The 19837-nt window shown below is 38.6% G+C and overlaps 1 protein-coding gene across 1 annotated transcript in view; it reads left to right on the top strand.

Annotated features, from left to right (window-relative positions):
* The first annotated feature begins 924 nt into the window (after positions 1–924).
* Positions 925–19837, top strand: part of LOC120995702 (cytochrome b-245 heavy chain) — a 78285-nt gene continuing 59372 nt past the window's right edge. The window contains exons 1-3 of the mRNA XM_040425076.1: positions 925–1026; positions 2929–3024; positions 3861–3971. Coding sequence (XP_040281010.1) covers positions 982–1026; positions 2929–3024; positions 3861–3971 — 252 coding nt within the window. The 5' untranslated portion in view covers positions 925–981. The remainder of the gene's footprint in view (positions 1027–2928; positions 3025–3860; positions 3972–19837) is intronic.

The raw sequence follows: 19837 nt of genomic DNA, 5'->3' as shown, positions 1-19837 counted from the left end.
CCATTCACTCCATAAAAATCAGGCCCATAACAGACTTTACAAAAAGGTCTATAGCAGCTATGCCTGATATAGATGACCACTCTTTCCTGCTTTCCATGTCTGTCTCAGCCAGCTCACAGGTTGAGACAGACAAATCCTGGGTTTCACCACACACAATGCAATCTGCTGGGCGACAGACACCTGTTTTCCCAGAACATTCCCTTCACTTTCTCACAAGTGTCAGAGGGTATTACAGGGAGTGGGTATCAGGGGTGGATTGGCCATAGACTTTACAGGGAAATCAGCCTCCTGCATAGCCAGCAGCGAAATGTGTGTGTGGGAGCGCACCCTGCTGCTTCTGCTGCTGGGGAACGCAAGCTGTGCCGATCTTCAGGGAAACAGGTAAGTATTGTGTTTTTTTATGGAGCTGGACAAGGCACTAGGGACCAAAGGAGGGCACAAGGAGGACATAACTACTGTGAAGGGACACAAAGGTGGGCATAACTACTGTGAAGGAGTACAAAGGTGGGCATGACTACTGTGAAGGGACACAAAGGTGGGCATAATTACTGTGAAGTGGCACAAAGGTGGGTATAACTACTGTGAAAGTGGGGCACAATATGGGTTAACTATTGTGAAGGGGCACAAAGGTGAACATAACTACTGTGATCAGTGTGATCCGTGGGGGTCTCAAATTCCCACCGATTAAAACCTTTGATATGTTACTATGACATATCAAAAATGTTTTCATAGTGCACTTACTCTTTAAGTCATCTAGTTATAGGTTGAAAAAATAGATGTTAACCTAAATATTGGTTTGGCAGCTTGCTCACCATATGGTATGTTCATCCTTTTGTAATCACAGAGGCTGGTCATGTTTCAGAAAAAGGAAACTGTGTGTAAATATCAGTTTTCACTTCCTCTTGGATATATTTCCTTGCAGCTGTACCTATAGAGCAGTAGTCCATACAGCTTGAGGAGGTGGTGAAACTCTGTGCTAAGATGAGCAACTGGGTGGGAAACGAAGGGCTTTCCATCATTGTAATTGTAAGTAGACAGCATCATGACCCTGTGTTCAATTCTCAAGCTATAGTTATAAGAAACCTACAGTATAGATTGCTTAAACTAAGGTACAGTATAATGTAGTGCAATAAACTAGGAAACCAATTTGAAATAATTAGCAAATGTATGTATTTATATTGAGAACAGACATACAACTATAGTAAAGAAAAGTTATCAGTTTTTGTTAACTTCTTATAATCTATCAATTTTTGGATTGTTATTTCATGTTTTGCACACATGCAATTTCCACGTTGTAGTCTTAATATGGCCACATTTTAGCCTCCATATTATGGCCTCAATACCTGGACCTCTCACAATTATCTCAACTGAACTTGGACCACCACAGGGTTCTATTGTGAGCTAAGTACAGTTTATTTGAAACACAGCAGGTCCGGATGCTGCAGCCATAATATGGAGACTAAAATATGGTCACACTACATTCTTCTGAAATTGACCTAAAGATAAGACTATGCTACAACTTTTTTTTCACTCTGCTACACAAAATCGTTCAGAAACAAATGTCTGAATGTACTGGTACTTTGTTCCCAGAAAATTAAAAATTAAAAAAATAAAAAATTACTACAGTCAAGTGAATTACTAGTGATTTTTATAAAGCAGTAGTTAGTTTTTGTGAACATTTCCTATTCTTAAATTATTCAGTAAGCATTTATGTAAATAATTAAATGAAAGCAATAAGTAAAGTAAAAAGTAAAGTAAACAATTGGCTGTGCTGTTTTGCACTAAAGATTTATGTGGCTGGATGATTTTTTATTGTAGACATGTTGTTTGTACCACTGTGCATTTGTAAGATCTGATCATTTTACAATGATTTGCAAAGAGAGAGCGAAAGAGGAAAAAAGATAAAATTAATAAACTATTTAAAAGGTGAGAGACAAGAGAGAAAAAGTCTTAGAAGAGAGAGAGTGTCTTACATAAATTTGGGTAGAATTGAGCCTGAATAGAATTTTGAGCTATTCACTCATCTCTAATTAGGACGTAAAAAGATAACACAGACTAATAACGACACTTGTCTTTTAATCACAGCAGTTTGAGCAAATAAGATGAAAGCATGGCTGGTTATAAGTTTGGGAACATAAAATTACCCTGATATATCACCTTGAGAGAAAGTTATGCAAAATATCTGAAATATTACTTGTAAAATACTCAGTTTTTAATAGCTACTTATCACTCATTTCTCCTATTAGAATACCTTTTAAAGTGTATTCTATAATCTTCAGATATACTGCATTTATGATGCAATTATAAGAAGGAATTACTTTTTTAATGTCTATATAAATTCACAAAAAGAGGTGAAACAAGTTGTGACCTTGTGATATACTGAAGTATGTTCCCTCAGTACTAATCTGTTGTGGGAGTTTTATTTTCTTTACTTGTGTGTATTGTGTTCATGCTTAGAGGATAAATACATATATCCCTGAGGGGTTGCAAGGTTGTCAAATGGCTTGCAAAAAATGTGCTGCCCATAGAGCTGGCATTGAAAACTAGCAACTTCCAGAAGGTCCCCTATAGGCATGAGCCTTCAATGCCTGTGAGACAATCTGAGCTTAAAGGGATTGTCCAACCCACTGGATTGAAGCGAGTCCAACACCCCACACCTCCACCGATCAGCTGTTATGCAGTTGCTCCAGAACTACACAGCTCTGTCTGTGTTGCAGCGGTTACTGAAGCATTGCTCCCATTCACTTCAGTGGGCATAGTGCTGCAGTAGTCACCTCTGTCTACTGCAGAACAGCTGATCAGCAAGGTTGCGGGTGTCAGACCCCCGCCAATCAGATAGTGATTGTCTGTCATGAGGATAGGCCATTACTTGTAAATGGTTGGACAACCTCTTTAATAATTCTCATAAATATTGTTATTATCTTTCAGCTGGCATGGTTAGGAATAAACGCATATCTTTTCTGGAATTTCTACCTTGTCTATGATGAAGGTGTACGATATGTCTACTCCAGAGACCTTTATAAGGTAAGTCGCTTTTTTTTTTATGACTCTGATAACAGGTTAGTCCCCACATATGCTAGGTAGAATTCAGTTACATTTATGCAACTGCTTTCACAATGATCTGAGCAGAAGAGTCAGTGTAATTTAGAGCAATTCATATTACCTATTTTTATACTATTATTTAAAAGCATCACAATGCTACTATGAGGGAAGCCAACTGTTCTGCTCATATTGAAAATCCTAAATTAATATACAATTCTCTAGTCCTGTAGAAAAATAAATTTTAATTGTCTAAGAGACTTTAAAATGTAGAGGTGTTAGGAAACCTGATTGCACATTGGCCCAGATTTACTAATGTGCCTGTGCCTAGAATCTGTCTAAAAAATGTCGCAATTTGGCGCAGGTGGTTTTATAACACTTTTTTCTGACTTGATCAAAAGGGGGCAGGTCTTCGTGGGAAAGAGCAGGGCTTAGCGAATAGGGGGTATGGTGTGAACGTCTGTCTCAAAGTAAGCCAACCAATTGTAGGTATGGAGTTAGACAAGTGTGTCTATCCCTGCAACAGATCTATCATCCAGCCTGAGCCCCGGTCATAAATCTGGTGCAGATCTAGAAATATTGCTTAAGTTTAAGCCATCTGTAAGATTCGTAAATCTAGGCCAATGTGCTGCCTTAAATGTTAGCTAAATAGATCATTCATTGGCTATTATACCTGGATGTTCATTGTATTTACAGAAACATATCTATTAAACCAAGGTCCACTGTTATAGAGAGGACACTCCCAAACAAATTCACATTTTGTTGTAAATTTATCTAAATTATTATTACATGTATATTGTTTTTTCCCCCATCTATTGCAGTCTGCCCTAGCTTGGGCCAGAGCTCCAGCTGCCTGCTTGAACTTTAACTGCCTTCTTATCCTTCTTCCAGTATGTCGCAATCTACTTTCATTTTTGCGTGGATCCAGTGCGGTAAGACCACAGCAAAGTTATAAAAATGTTCTCATCTCACATATTTATTTTTTATTTTTTTTACTTTGGAAAGAGGTGCTGAGGATTTTGATGCAGTTTCTTTTTTGTCAAAAACTAGAAGTGGATCCATCAGTAAGGAACCGTACAGTAAAAGTCCTTTGTTTATATTTCTTATTCATTTGAATCCTCTTCTGACTTTGGCACAAAAGAATACATGAAATATTCCCACAAAAACTACAGCAGGAAAACCACCTTAAAGTGTACCTAAGTTTTCAAAAACACTTGCATAATGGCTACAATTATGTGAAGGAGCAGTTATGTATTGGCTTTCCTAATGTTTTTCAGCCATGTTATTCCCTATTTCTACTGCATAGCTAGATGCATTTCACTCAGAAGCAGAGGGGCATCTCCCTTTTGCCAGCACTGTACTGCTGTCACATCCTTACACCCTTACTTCCCGCTATGTTTGTTTTCAGCTCCAGAGATCACAGAACAGATAAGGAGGGATAACTCACATTTACAGAAAGACAGGAGGCTCCTATGATGTAGAAGCAATTCTTTTATCAGGCATAGAATCTGACACCCCTCCACTTCCTCTTAGCCATCTTCTGAGTCTCTGTTACCAGGGATGGATCTTGCCTGAAACTTAGATGCAAGTGAGAGCCCTAGTAGCCATGACTACAGCTCTTTTTTTAGGTGGATGTAGGCATATTTTTTAACCCTAAATTTAGTTGGGCACTCCTACATCTGGATACAATATGGATTCATCATATTCCTAAAAATAATACCGTATTTATTAAAAACCCAAAAAATCTTTTTGTATATACACCACAAAATGGTATCACCCTAAAAATCTATAAAAACAAGGATGCACTCATAAAATGTCTAGTACAATCACTTTTAGGTATAAGCGTCTAACCCCCCAAAAAATGCATAGCGCTAATTAAAAACAGTGTCTATAAATATATGCGCATGATATCGTATTCCAACTGTTAAAATATCACATATCGATATTTGTGGATAAAAATCACAATTAATATTCCAGTTGGATATATAACACTGTTCATGTTAATTTTCTTATTAGTTTTGCTCAGCTGATATAATTGGTATCAGATGTCCTTTTGTGACAATATATGTGTCTGGTATCGAATGTCCTTTTGACACAATGGTTATGGCGTTAGAAATATCCACCGTATAGTTGTTAATGTATTATACCAAGGAAGTGTATACATTGATACACATTGAGGCTGTGATATTTATAGTTATACACACATTAATGCAGTTTGGCTGCCTATTAGGCTGGTTTCACACGGGCGTTGCGGGAAAAGGTGCGGGTGCGTTGCGGGAACATGCGTGATTTTTCAGTGCGAGTGCAAAACATTGTAATGCGTTTTGCACTCGCGTGAGAAAAATCGTGCATGTTTGGTACCCAAACCGGAACTTCTTCACAGAAGTTCGGGCTTGGGATCGGTGTTCTGTAGATTGTATTATTTTCCCTAATAACATGGTTATAAGGGAAAATAATAGCATTCTGAATACAGAATACATAGTAAAATAGCGCTGGAGGGGTTAAAAAAAATAAAAAATTATTTAACTCACCTTAATCCACTTGCTCGCGCAGCCCGGCATCTCTTCTGTCTTCATCTTAGCTGTGTGCGGGAAAAGGACCTGTGGTGACGTCACTCCGGTCATCACATGGTCCGTCACATGATCTTTTACCATGGTGATGGATCATGTGATGACCGGAGTGACGTCACCACAGGTCCTGTTCCTGCACACAGCTAAGATGAAGACAGAAGAGATGCCGGGCTGCGCGAGCAAGTGGATTAAGGTGAGTTAAATAATTTTTATTTATTTTTTTAACCCCTCCAGCGCTATTTTACTATGCATTCTGTATTCAGAATGCTATTATTTCCCCTTATAACCATGTTATAAGGGAAAATAATAATGATCGGGTCCCCATCCCGATCGTCTCCTAGCAACCGTGCGTGAAAATCGCACCGCATCCGCACTTGCTTGCGGATGCTTGCGATTTTCACGCAGCCCCATTCACTTCTATGGGGCCTGCGTTGCGTGAAAAACACAGAATATAGAACATGCTGCGATTTTCACGCAATGCACAAGTGATGCATGGAAATCACCGCTCGTGTGCACAGCCCCATAGAAATGAATGGGTCAGGATTCAGTGCGGGTGCAATGCGTTCAACTCACGCATCGCATCCGCGCGGAATACTCGCCCGTGTGAAAGAGGCCTTACTCACAGTTCGGTGAAGCGAAGCGGAGTTCCGTACCTGCCGTGGCGTCCCACGTGTAATGCGGTATAGGGAATTCTTACCTCCGTATCAGTGAGTGTTGTGACACTTCAGAGTGTGTAATTAGAAGATCAAGCCGGCACCTCCTATGTGGAATGTTATTGAAGTCGGCGTCCCACGTGTCTCAGAGGGCCAGATCGTAGTCCTCTCAGCTATATCTCTCAGCGGTAGAAGTCTGGACAAATGTGGAGAGCACCATGTATTGTACTTTTAGAAGACAAAAGTCAGGTACATTTCACAAGGGGAGTCGGGGACTGTTCAGACCAGACCCGTTTCCGAGCGAGCCAGTATCTTGCTCCTTCTTCAGTGGTTAAGTCCCCTATGAATTTTGTATCCTTAAATACAATATCTGGCATTGTTTAGTATAGGGTGTACCCAAACTATGGAATTAATCTTCATTCACATTGTCGATACCAGCTATATCATTACTCATGGTCAATAAATTCTCGGCTAGTCAATATAGTATCTATATACAATCTTAAAAAAGTTTCCAGGCTGAGGGGAAGGGGTGGCTCACCTAGTATGGCAATATGTGAGGTGCTCTGGGTCTAATCTGACTCACCCAGTCAGAAGGAATATAATGCAAATGAAAGTATAGACTAGTACTCAAATATATGGAAAAATAGAATTTTAATGCTAGAGGAGGTAGGTGCAATGTGCAAATATAAATTGGTATGGCAGAGTAAAAACAAAATATAAAAGCAAAATATAAAAAGCAGAGTGACCCTGTGGGGTAGCTGATGTGATATAGCTGGCAATAATAGGCATAAATAGGTATAAGGTAAAAGTCACAGGGTGTCACTATTTGCTGTACTCAGTTATGTCAGACACAAATGGATAAATTCACAGGAGACCAACACCACTTCCTATGCTTTTGGACCCAATATAGTATATTGCCCACAGTCATGGGACCCCTTCAGGTGATTTAACCACAAAAAACACAAAAACATAAAAAATACAAAAATGTGAATTCAAAATAAAACTCTAAAAGAAACGCTACACAAACGCACCGTGTGCACAAACTAAGCCACAAAATTGGTAAATGCACTTCCCTGCTACCAATAACATACAAGACTTACTAAGACATCGATACATCACTAGAAACATCTTTGACTTTTATATATATTCTATATTTTTCTCTTTTTTCTCTTTTTTAAATTTTTTTATATTCCTGCATTTCAACCTATACACTGTATCCTCCATACGATATCAACAGCATCCTTTTGGACTGCAATAGGTCTATGGGTCACGGAACTTCCACCACTATAATGAACCCCAAAAAAAGAAAAAGTAAAAAATCGCACTTGAAAATATTGCATCAAAATTCGCACCAAAAATCACATTCAAAATAATCACAACATCAAGACTCTCTTAATTAAAGGGAAATATGTTCTTGTGTTATGGGACCCTCACCACTATATGAACCCCCAGAATAAAGGAGAAGAAATCACATCCAGAAAAAATCACACCAAAAAATCGCATCCGAAAAAACACATTTAAAATAACCGCAATATCCAGACTCACTTGATTAAAGGGAAATCAAAAGGCCATTCGATACCCATATTATAATATGTAATCCATTTTTACATGTCCCAAAAAGAACATTCTCATAAACAATAAAGAAAAAGTCGCTCTCTGAACAAAATCCACCCCGGATTTTGGAAGTTGCCGGGTGTCAGTTTAAAAATCCTGGGAGATCTGAACAGATTACCACTGTTGAAGAAGTCCGCTCAAGACTTCAAAACGCGTTTGGAAAATCTGCACAGAGAGAAACATTCTACATTGCTTCGGAAGCGCTTCCAGCAGAGAAGGATCTCCCAGGAACATCTACCCGATCGTAAAACGCCAGAAGCCCGCGCATTATCGACGTGCATCCAGCACCTTACACGTGGGACACCATCCAGAGGAAGGCCCGCCCGAACCTGCAGAACGCACACTCACTCCAACATCGGCCACAGCATTTGCAAGGAGGAGACCGGGGACTAGCAAGATGTACAGCAGACATCGAGTAAGGTAATTCGGGCCAGTACTTCCAGATCGGGTGGGACGCCACCCGATCCTGGCCCCACATTATCTGAATTTCTGTACCATCTGATTTTTTATCATCCGATTTTTTGTATCATCCCAACTTTTACTATTCAAATTTTTTATACCATCCGAACTGCTGTGCCATCCGAACTCCTGTATCACACGAAGTCTGCAGTATTGTTCATCATTATTGCACATCTCCCGCTGTATGAATCCGCCGGGACACACCTCTGGCAGTCATTAGATACTGCAACAAAGTTACCACAAACTTACTACAGCAAATAGTGACACCCTGTGACTTTTACCTTATACCTATTTATACCTATTATTGCCAGCTATATCACATCAGCTAACCCACAGGGTCACTCTGCTTTTTATATTTTGCTTTTATATTTTGTTTTTACTCTGCCATACCAATTTATATTTGCACATTGCACCTACCCCCTCTAGTATTAAAATCCTATTTTTCCATATATTTGAGTGCTGGTCTATACTTTCATTTGCATTTAAAAAGTTTACCTAACATGATGCAATCACACTTTAAATAAAGGCGGTCAGGATACATTTTTCGTGCGATTATACAGTGCATTTTTCATGTAGTTTTTGCTGTTAATTTCTTATACTTCACATTGTCTATGCGCCTTCTGTATTAAAGTAACCAGCTGATATTATTGCTATTTCATGAGATAAAGAGGCATAGTTTAATACACTTAGATATATATCTGTAAAGAATAAATCAACTGGAATTACTGTAGATTTCTTGAAAACGTTTCACTCGTTCTTCCAACGAGCTTTCTCAATTCTGAGTGACTTTACAAGAATTCTCTGGGAATAAATATGTAATAAATATTCCCAGAGAATTCTTGTACAATCACTCAGAATTGAGAAAGCTCGTTGGAAGAACGAGTGAAACGTCTTCAAGAAATCTACAGTAAGTCCAGTTGCCTTGATTTATTCTTTACAGATATACCATGACCTGGGTAAATGAGAACCTTCACAGACACTTATATATATACTTTTTTTTACTATTTACATGACTGGGAGATCTTCTTCATATGAGGCTAATCAACCAAGATCTATAACCTGGTTTTACCGCAGGAGTTTTCTATGCGATTGTTTAATAAACAAAAATTATGTGTCATTTTTATTTGAACCTTTATTTTCTGAATACACATATAGTATCAGTGTTTTCTAAAGTATTGCCATTTCCAGAATAAATTAATTAATTCTCGTTAATGGTTCATATATGCATATGTATTTCTTCATACGTAGAAAGTAAGCTTGATCCCCACCTCTCCAGTGTTTTTCCACCTTATCGAGTGCTGCAAATTTCAAACCTGTGGGAACTTGATTGTGTTCTTGCTTAAAATGATTCGATAAGGAGTGATTTAATGTCCATGTGATAAACAGTACGTGGAAAGAACTAAAAGTACACTCAAAAAATTAATTGCAGAACATTTAACCAGGGGCGTACACAAAAATCACTGGGCCCCATAGCAAGAGTCTGAATTGGGAAAAGAAGGTATTGTAACCAAAAACGCTGCCTTAAACTATGAATAAACTGTCACTGTCTTGTGCAGAGTAGGGGCGGAGCCTTCCATGCGCTCCGGGCCCCCCTGTGCCACGGGCCCCATAGCAATGCCGTGGTCTGCCTATATTTGCAGTACGCCACTGCATATAACTAATATTAAGAAAGGATATGATAAACACTCCTTATCAAATCATTTTAAGCAAGAACACAATCAAGGCCCCACAGGTTTGAAATTTGCAGCACTGGATAAGGTGGGGATCATATTAGTAAAATGTCAAGATTAGAATCAAGGAGGATTTTTGAATTCAATACACTTTTACCTGCAGGTCTCAATGCCGAGTTAGAGGTATTCAGTTTCCTGTAGATCATCGGGGGTGCCCTTTTCCAACGAGGGATCGGGGCCTTTAATTAATGGATGCCCCGATCCACCCTTGGAGGGGGCCCCCTCCCAGTATCCAACAACAGCTTACTTTCCACGTATGAAGAAATATATATGCATATATGAACGATTAACGAGAATTAATTAATTTATTCTGGAAATGGCAATACTTTAGAAAACACTGATAATATATGTGTATTCAGAAAATAAAGGTTCAAATAAAAATGACACATAATTTTTGTTTATTAAGCAATCACATAGAAAACGCCTGCGGTAAAACCAGGTTATAGATCTCGGTTGATTAGCCTCATATGAAGAAGATCTCTCAGTCATGAAAATAGTAAAAAAAAGTATTAAGTTATATATAAGTGTATTAAACTATGCCTCTTTATCTCATGAAATAGCAATAATATCAGCTGATTATTTAAATACAGAAGGCGTATAGACAATGTGAAGTATAAGAAATTAACAGCAAAAACTGCATGAAAAATTCACTGTATAATCGCATGAAAAACGTATCCTAACAGCATTTATTTAAAGTGTGATTGCATCATGTTAGGTAAACTTTTTTAAGATTGCATATAGATACTACTGTATATTGACTATCCGAGAATTTATTGACCATGAGTAATGATATAGCTGGTATCGATAATGTGAATGAAGATTAATTCCATAGTTTGGGTGCACCCTATACTAAACAATGCCGGATATTGTATTTAAGGATACAAAATTCATAGGGGACTTAACCACTGAAGAAGGAGCAAGATACTAGCTCCGAAACGTGTCTGGTCTGAACAGCCACCTTGTGAAATTTACCTAACTTTTGTCTTCTAAAAGTACAATACATGGAGCTCTCCACATTTGTCCAGGCTTCTACCGCTGAGAGATACAGCTGAGAGGACTACGATCCGGCCCTCTGAGACACGTGGGACACTGACTTCAATAACGTTCCACATAGGAGGTGCCGGTTTGATCTTCTAATTACACACTCTGCAGTGCCACAACACTCACTGATACAGAGGTGAGAAGCCTCTATACCGCATTACACGTGGGACGCCACGGCAGGTACGGGACTCCGCTTTGCTTCACCGAACTGTGAGTAATAGGCAGCCAAACTGCATTAATGTGTGTATAGTTATAAATATCACAGCCTCAGCGTGTATGGATTTCCTTGGGATAATACATTAAGAACTATACAGTGGATATTTCTAACGCCATAACCATTGTGTCAAAAGGACATTCGATACCAGACACATATATATTGTGGCAAAAGGACATCTGATACCTATTATATCGGCTGAGCAAAACTAATAAGAAAATAACATTGTTATATATCCAACTGGAATATTAATTGTGATGTTTATCCAAAATGAACAGCAGGTAGCAAAAGAAAGCAAAATAAATCCCAAAATGTTTTTTAAATATATAAATGCTAAAAATCCTAGGTCTGAGCAGGTAGGTTCCCTAAATAATGGTAAAGGGGGGGGGGGGGGGGTTAGTAACTGAAGATAAGGAAAAGGCAGAATTCCTAAATAGGTTTTTTAGCTCTGTATATACAAAAGAAGAGAAAGGAGATGATATCTGTGGCGCCGGGGCTGTTAGTACATCCAGTAATATACTCAATTGGCTAACTGTAGATATGGTCCAAGAGAAGTTAAATAGGGTAAATGTGAACAAAACTCCGGGTCCAGATGGATTACACCCAAGAGTGCTTAAAGAGCTCTGTTCAGTCATTGCTGTGCCCCTGTTTATAATTTTTAAGGATTCTCTAGGGACTGGTACAGTGCCAAGTGATTGGCGCAAGGCAAACGTGGTGCCCATATTCAAAAAAGGATCAAGGTTCTCCACAGGTAATTATAGACTAGTTAGTTTAACTTCTGTTGTGGGAAAAATGTTTGAAGGAATCTTAAGGGACTATATACAGGAGTATGTAACTATAAATATTATTATAACTGATAACCAGCAAGGGTTTACCAAGGACAGAAGTTGTCAGACTAACCTGATTTGTTTTTATGAGGAGGTGAGTAGTAGCCTGGACAGAGGGGTGGCTGTGGATGTAGTGTTTCTGGATTTTGCAAAGGCTTTTGATACTGTCCCTCATAGACGCTTAATAAGTAAAGTAAGGTCTATTGACTTGCAAAGTATAGTTTGTAATTGGATTGAAAACTGGCTGAAGGACTGTGTCCAGAGAGTTGTGGTCAATGATTCCTATTCAGAATGGTCCGGGGTTATAAGTGGTGTGGTGTACCCCAAGGTTCAGTGCTGGGCCCTTTATTATTTAATTTATTTATTAATGATATTGAGGATGGGATTAATAGCACCATATCTATTTTTGCAGATGACACTAAGCTGCGATAATCGTCCTACTAGCTTCCCAGATGCATGTGTTAATTGTCTTAATGGCCCCTCTGATCGATTAATCATCTAATGACAGAGTTTCTTTCATCATCAGTACATCAAACAGGCTATCCATGGGAGCTACATACTATCTCTATTTATCTCTCTATTTATTTTTTGTTATTCCCTACGATTATTTACTTTATATCTCCCCCTGATGAGCTGCCGTGAACAGGTGAAACGCGTTGGTGTTTCCTTGAATACATATAGACATCTTTATGTTTTTTGTTTTTTGGATTTATATTCTATCCATTTGTTGAGTAGGGCTTTATTAGGGCAATAGATAGACATAGGTACGGGGGCAGGGCACCTCCACCATCAGGGGGTATCCCTGTGCACAGGTTATTAGACCTATAGGGTTATCCAGGGAAAGATATTTATTCCCTATGTAATAACCTAATCACCCCCTGCCTTGGTAACATTGGCTCTATCTGTCCCCCTAAACTACTATCCTATTTATAGTAGGAGTATTTTTAAGAGTATCCATCTCTTCTATATAGGATATAACTTGAGCAATTTTTTGCTCCATAACCCAGTTAATAATAAAGGTATTGTTTTAATAAGCACGTTAGATTCTACTTACTTCTAATGACACTAAGCTGTGTAGAACTGTACAGTCTATGGAAGATGTCCATAAACTACAAGCTGACTTGAACACTTTGAGTGATTGGGCATCACCTTGGCAAATGAGGTTCAATGTGGACAAATGTAATGCATCTTGGTAGTAATAATCTCTGTGCTTCATATGTTCTAGGGGATGTAGCACTGGGAGAGTCACTTATAGAGAAGGATTTGGGTGTCCTTGTGGATGGTAGATTAAATTACAGCATACAATGTCAATCAGCTGCTTCTAAGGCCACCAGGATATTATCATGCATTAAACGAGGCATGGACTCGCGGGGCAGGGATGTAATACTACCACCTTACAAAGCAATGGTGTGGCCTCATCTGGAATATGCAGTTCAGTTCTAGGCACCAGTCCATAGAAAGGACGCACTGCAGCTGGAAAAAGTACATAGGAGAGCGACTAAAATGATAAGGGGCATGGAGGGTCTTAGTTATGAAGAAAGATTAAAAGAATTTAATTTATTTAGTCTTGAGAAGAGACGTCTAAGGGGGGACATTATTAACCTATACAAGTATATAAATGGGCCATACAAAAAATACGAAGAAAAAGTTCAGTCTCCAGAAGCGTCAAAGCTTCTTTACTGTAAGAACTGTGAATCTGCGGAATAGACTTCCTTAGGACGTGGTCACAGCTGGAACAGTGGACAGTTTCATAAAGGGTTTAGACAAATTCTTAAAAGTAAAAAACATAAATACTTATGAAAACGTGTAGAAATCTGAGTCTCACTTCCTTCTGGGATTCGTGTCCCCACGTTTGTCTTTTTTCAACTGTATTAACTAACTATGTAAAATATCGATATGTGATATTTTAACAGTTGGCATACGATACGAAATCTTGTGCATATATTTATAGACACTGTTTTTAATTAGCGCTATACTTTTTTTTTGTGGTTAGACGCTTGTATCTAAAAGTGATTGTACTAGACATTTTATGAGTGCATCCTTGTTTTTATTGATTTTTAGGGTGATATCATTTTGTGGTGTATATACAAAAATATTTTTTTGTTTTTTAATAAATACGGTATTATTTTAGTAATAGTCCATATTGTATCCAGATGTAGGAGTGCCTAACTAAATTTAGTGTATTTTATATATTTTTGTAAGACAGGGTGAGTCAAACAGTTAGAGCACCCCTTATCAGAGAGCAGGTGAGCCACCTTATCAACGTACCAAAAATATATATTTTTTTAACCCGTCTTCGTATAGCATTTAAATGTATGCGCTGCGCTGAGGTGAAATTTGTTAAGTCTTGCGAGACTTCGGTGAAAAACTTCGACTTTAGATTCTACAACTTTAAAACCATTTTATAACAGCAATCTTAATTTGGCTTTGGTACCAAATGGTACCTCGGTACCGAAGTCAGCTTCATTTTAAAATGGTTTTAAAGTTGTATAATCGAAACCTAAAGTTCTTCACCGAAGTCTCGCGAGACTTCGGATTTAACAAATTGCACCTCAGCGTAGTCCATACATTTGAATGCTGCATCATTTATAATACTGGTGTCTTATATGGCAGAGGGTTCTTTGGGCCAGGCACAGATGCAACTTCTACCTCCTAATCGCCTATAGTTATGCCACTGGCCAAAGAGACTCTGCAGTATTTGGGAGAACTTTTCAAAAACTCCAGAGAGTGAAACATTAGTTGTGAGTGACTGGATTAAATATTTTATTATTCTGTGTCGGCACCTTTTAAAATGTTTTAAAATCATTTTATTATAAAGTAACGTAGTGTTTTCATTAATTCAACAAAGGGGGCTACATTTGCCTAATCTGCCTAGGGCACTAAAGTACCTTGTTTTGGCCCTGTTCCTCTGTCATAACAACCAATCATATTCAATTTTTGGAAAGTGAATGGTGGAATCTGATTGGTTGCTATGGACAACTATGCCAGCCTTCCTTTACACCCGTTTTGATAATTTCCCGTTAGGTTTTATTGGTTTCTGTTAAGATTATCCATAAGATGCATGTTCAAAAGCTACACATTTCAGACAAATGCGTGTCGTCCATCTTCATGCCATAACGTTATATTGTGCAAACACACTTTTAAAAGACATATAGGCGGACCCAATTGAATCATAAAAGAAAGAATACACCTCCTGAATCTACTTAAGCTATACACCTGAGTTAACCACTTTGATACACATCCAACAACTATGGTAGATAAATGTGCAATTATACAGTGCCATGGAAAAATTTGCGCACCTCTGGTCAAAATTACTGGTACTATGAGCAGTTAAGCAAGTTGAAGATCAGATGATGTTAAAAAGGTATAAAGTTAAAGATGACACATTCCCTTTGTATTTTAAGCAAAAAATATTTTTTATTTTAATCTTTTACATTTTCAGAATATCAAAATGAAAAGGGCCTGAAGTAAAACTTTGGGCACCCTACATGGTTAGTGCCTAGTAGCACCCTCTTTGGCAAGTATCACAGCTTGTAAATGCTTTTTGTAGCCAAGAGTCTTTCAATTCTTGTTTGAGGGATTTTCATCCATTCTTCCTTGCAAAAGTCTTCCAGTTCTGTGAGATTCCTTTGCTGTCTTGCATGTACTACTCTTTTGAGGTCTATTGACAGATTTTCAATGATGGTCAGATCAGGGGATTGTGAGGGTAGTCTATTGTGGATTTTGAGATGTGTTTAGGATCGTTATCCATTTGTAGAAGCCATCCTCTTTTCAACTTCAGCTTATTTTATTGGTGTAATGTTGCTTCCAAAATATATTCTTCCCTTCATCTGTGAAATGTTCCCTGTGCCATTGGCTGAAACACAACCCCAAAGCATGATTGATCCACCTCTGTGCTTAATGGTTGGAGAGGTGCTATTTTCATGAAATTGAGTGCCCTTTTTTCTCCAAACATATCTTTGCTCATTGTGGCCAAAGAGTTCTAGTTTAACCTCACTGGTCCACAGGACTAATTTCCAAAATGCATCAGCCATGTTTATATGTTCTTTCGCAAACTATTGACTCTAATTTTGTGGAGAGGACGCAATAGAGGTTCTCTTCTGATGACTTTTCCATTCAGGCCATAGTTGTGCAGGTGCCGCTGAACAGTAGAACAATGTAACAGTAGAACAGTAGAGTAATGTACAACTCCCGAGTCTGCTCAATCTTCCTGGAGGTCTTTTGCAGTCAATCGGGGGTTGCTGATTTGTCTTTCTAGAAATCATAGCAGTGTCTCTGAAATGTATTAGTCTTACAGGCCTTCTCTTGACCTCCACTACTCCTGTTAACTGCCATTTCTTAATTGCATTTCTAACTGAGGAAATGGCAACTTGAAAACACTTTGCTATCTTCTTATAGCCTTCTCCAGCTATGTGGGCCACCACCATTAATATTTTCAGAATGTTAGGCCTCTTTCAGATGAGCATGTCCTGTGCAAAAATCACCTGACTTTTACAGAATTATAATGACATAATGCTGTCAGTATAATTCTGTAGAAGTAAGGTCATGCAGAGACACACAGCATTATAAATCATTATAATGTCATGCTCTCCTGCGAAAATAGCAGTGTCCATAATGGGAAATCATGCTCACACACGGAGCGTGATTTCTGCACAGAACACCATTGTCTGAAAGAGGCCTAAGGCAGCTGCTTGGAAAAACCTATGGCTGCTGTTTTTTGGAACAAGGTTTGAGGGGTCTGGGTATTTATAAAGCTTTGAAATTTGCATCACCTGGCCTTTCCTAATGATGACTGTGAACAAGCCTTAACTCTAATAGGCTATTTAAAGGGGTTGTTACACTTCAAGTGTAATTTATCATGTACAGAAAGTTAATACAAGTCACTAATGTACTGTGATTTTCCATATTGCTTCCTTTGTTGGCTTGATTCATTTTTCCACCACATTATACACTGCTTGTTTCCATGGTTATGACCACCCTGCAATCCAGCAGCGGAGGCCATGCTTGAACACTGTAGGAAAAAGTGCTAGCCTCTCGTGGCCAGGACCGTGGGAGCTCATATAGGCTAGTGCTTTTTCTATGTTGTGCAAGCGCAGCCACTGCTGATGGAATGAAGAGTGGTCATAACCATCTAAATGAGCAGTGTATAATGTGATGGACAAATTAATATAGCTAGCAAAGAAAGCAATATGGATAACAACAATACATTAGTAAGTGGCTTGTATTAATTTTCTCTACATGATAAATGCCACTTGCTGAAGTGACACAACCACTTTAAGTTCTGAGACCTCGGTCAAATTTATCTGAGCATGCACATCTCCTTGGGTTCCCATACCTGCGTAACTGGTCAACTGTTTGGGAACTTCTACGATTTTTTTTAACTATGCCATATTTACATACAGCACTCTGGCATAGCTATAGAGGTAAGGAGGTCCCAGATGCATCAAGACCATGTGCCACATTAAAGAGACACAAGTGTTATGTATAACATTTGTCAAGTTGGGACCCTGTTACAGATTTTGGTTTGTGGCCTCGCGGCTTTAGGTTATAAATCTTTTCACACACATTAAATACAAGAAAAGAACACTGAAGAAAAGAGGACAAACGTTGGAAAGTGAGAAGGAATTAGCTAGTTGTTTTTTTTTGTTTATGTTTTTTGTTTTTATCAGAGACCGGATGCGTGGTTCTATTTTCTCAGTATTTCTTCAGTGTTTTTAAACCAGTACCAGGAGCAGGTCCAACACAGAAGAGGCACAAATCTTTCCATTAAACGTTCTCTCTGTAGGTTCCACTCACGATTTTGGTTTACAAATACTGATGTATAATAGTGACCAAATACTGACCGTGTGAAAGTCGCCTTAGGCTGTGATGTATGAACAAGTCATTGATGCTAACCATGAAGGTAGAAATGTAATTGTGTTTACTATGCCTTTTCCATTTCAATAAAGAGACTGGCGAGGATAAATAAGTGGGTTACCTGGCTTAAACAGTGAGAGCTCCTATGAAATAAAAAAATAGCGCAATAGGCCAGCCCCTGGGTCCCAGTAGGAATCATGATGCATGCACATAGGCACAGTCATATTGCAATGTGGGTGGATGTTCATGATGTATAACAAAATACATTTCCAGTGTCTATTTTGAGACAGGCAACAGATAAAAGCAAGAAATACACGAATAGCAATTTGTACCTAGAAGAGATTAGTTGTACTGCATATGACGATTTACAGGCGGATTAGGAAATATGACTTGGCGTTATAATATTAGAGGGCACTCTAGAGATATAGCTGCTCATCTTCTCACTCCTTAAGTAAAAAAGGAAAAAAAACTTTCAAAGGGGTGGTTTCACGTGTAATGTTTTTAGAGAGGAAGGGCAAGCTAAAACCTGCAATTTTTAAAAGTGACAAAAAGGTTAAACAGGTGCTAATATGCACCGAAATTTTAGATTTTTTTTAAAACCCTTTCACCCCCAGAGAGTTTTTCATTTTTGCGTTTTCGCTTTTCACTCCCTGCCTTTCCGGGGCCATAACTTTTGTACTTTTCCATTCACATAGTCATTTGATGGCTTGTTTTTTGCAGGGCAAGTTGTACTTTCTATTGACACTATTTAAAGAGAATCTGTTGCCACAAAGTGCAATGCAATCTGAAAGCACCATGTTAAAGAATAGAAGAAGCTGATAAGATTGATGTGGATGTGTTATGGGTATTGTTTTCACAGCAGTCCCTATGTGGTATTATTGACCTGTTATTTTCATTCTCCGGGTCAGAACCATAACAGCAATACCACATTTGTATAGTTTTTCTTGCATTTTTATACTGAAAATAAATAAATAAAATAAAATAAAATTTTATGAGACTTACACTATGTTCCTATTAAGCCCTGCCACAGACAGGGTCTCCAAAGACACCAGTGTGTTGCAGCCTCGGATCATTCAGAAGAACCAAGGCTGACGCACATATTATCTGGCTCCCCCAATACCTGCTAGGGGGAGTCGATGCACACATGGGTGCACGTTATTGTCATTCTCCTCCATTAGCCCCGAGTTTCGTCTGTTTATAGCAGCAAGCACCCAGCGGCTATGGCGCCTCTGCATTCACGAGTGGGCGCCATCTTTAAAGACAAACCCTGCGCTGTACATGTACGGTGCTGAGCGGGAAGGGATTAATTCCACTTACATTCTTACATTTACAACACCTATTAATTGATTTACATTGCACCAGAATTTTGTGCTAAAATTTTGGCATCTTAAGCCGTGCCTCCTTTCAGGTAAACCACACCCCCTGTCTGGTAAATAGTCATTTAATAAAGACCAGCATTTCACATGCCTGTCCTAATAAAATCCCCACTAGTGAAAGATCCAACCAATTTATTAAGAGGAACACCCCCCTTACTACATGTTTCACATCTTCTGCAGGCAATACACCAGAAGAGTAATGGAGCTGAGGAAGAATTCTAGTTAAATATGTGTCAGTTTTGTGGCACATACGTTATTAAATGAGTCAGACTATTAAATGAGCCCCTGCCTATGGTACACCACCTCATGCCCACTTTTTGGGTGTTGGAAAAAGTAAAAAATTCACAAATGTTGTAAAACGGCACTTGTAACAAAGTTTGCGACTTTTCTATGCCAAAAAATGGCCTAGAACATTAGTACTTGAATCCCTTAAACCCCAGCACATTGGAGTAAGATTT

This window comes from Bufo bufo, chromosome 3, assembly GCF_905171765.1.
Source record: "Bufo bufo chromosome 3, aBufBuf1.1, whole genome shotgun sequence".
NCBI lineage: Eukaryota > Metazoa > Chordata > Amphibia > Anura > Bufonidae > Bufo > Bufo bufo.
The sequence above is the reverse complement of the archived record's forward strand: the minus strand, read 5'-3'. Positions and strand labels throughout refer to the sequence as shown.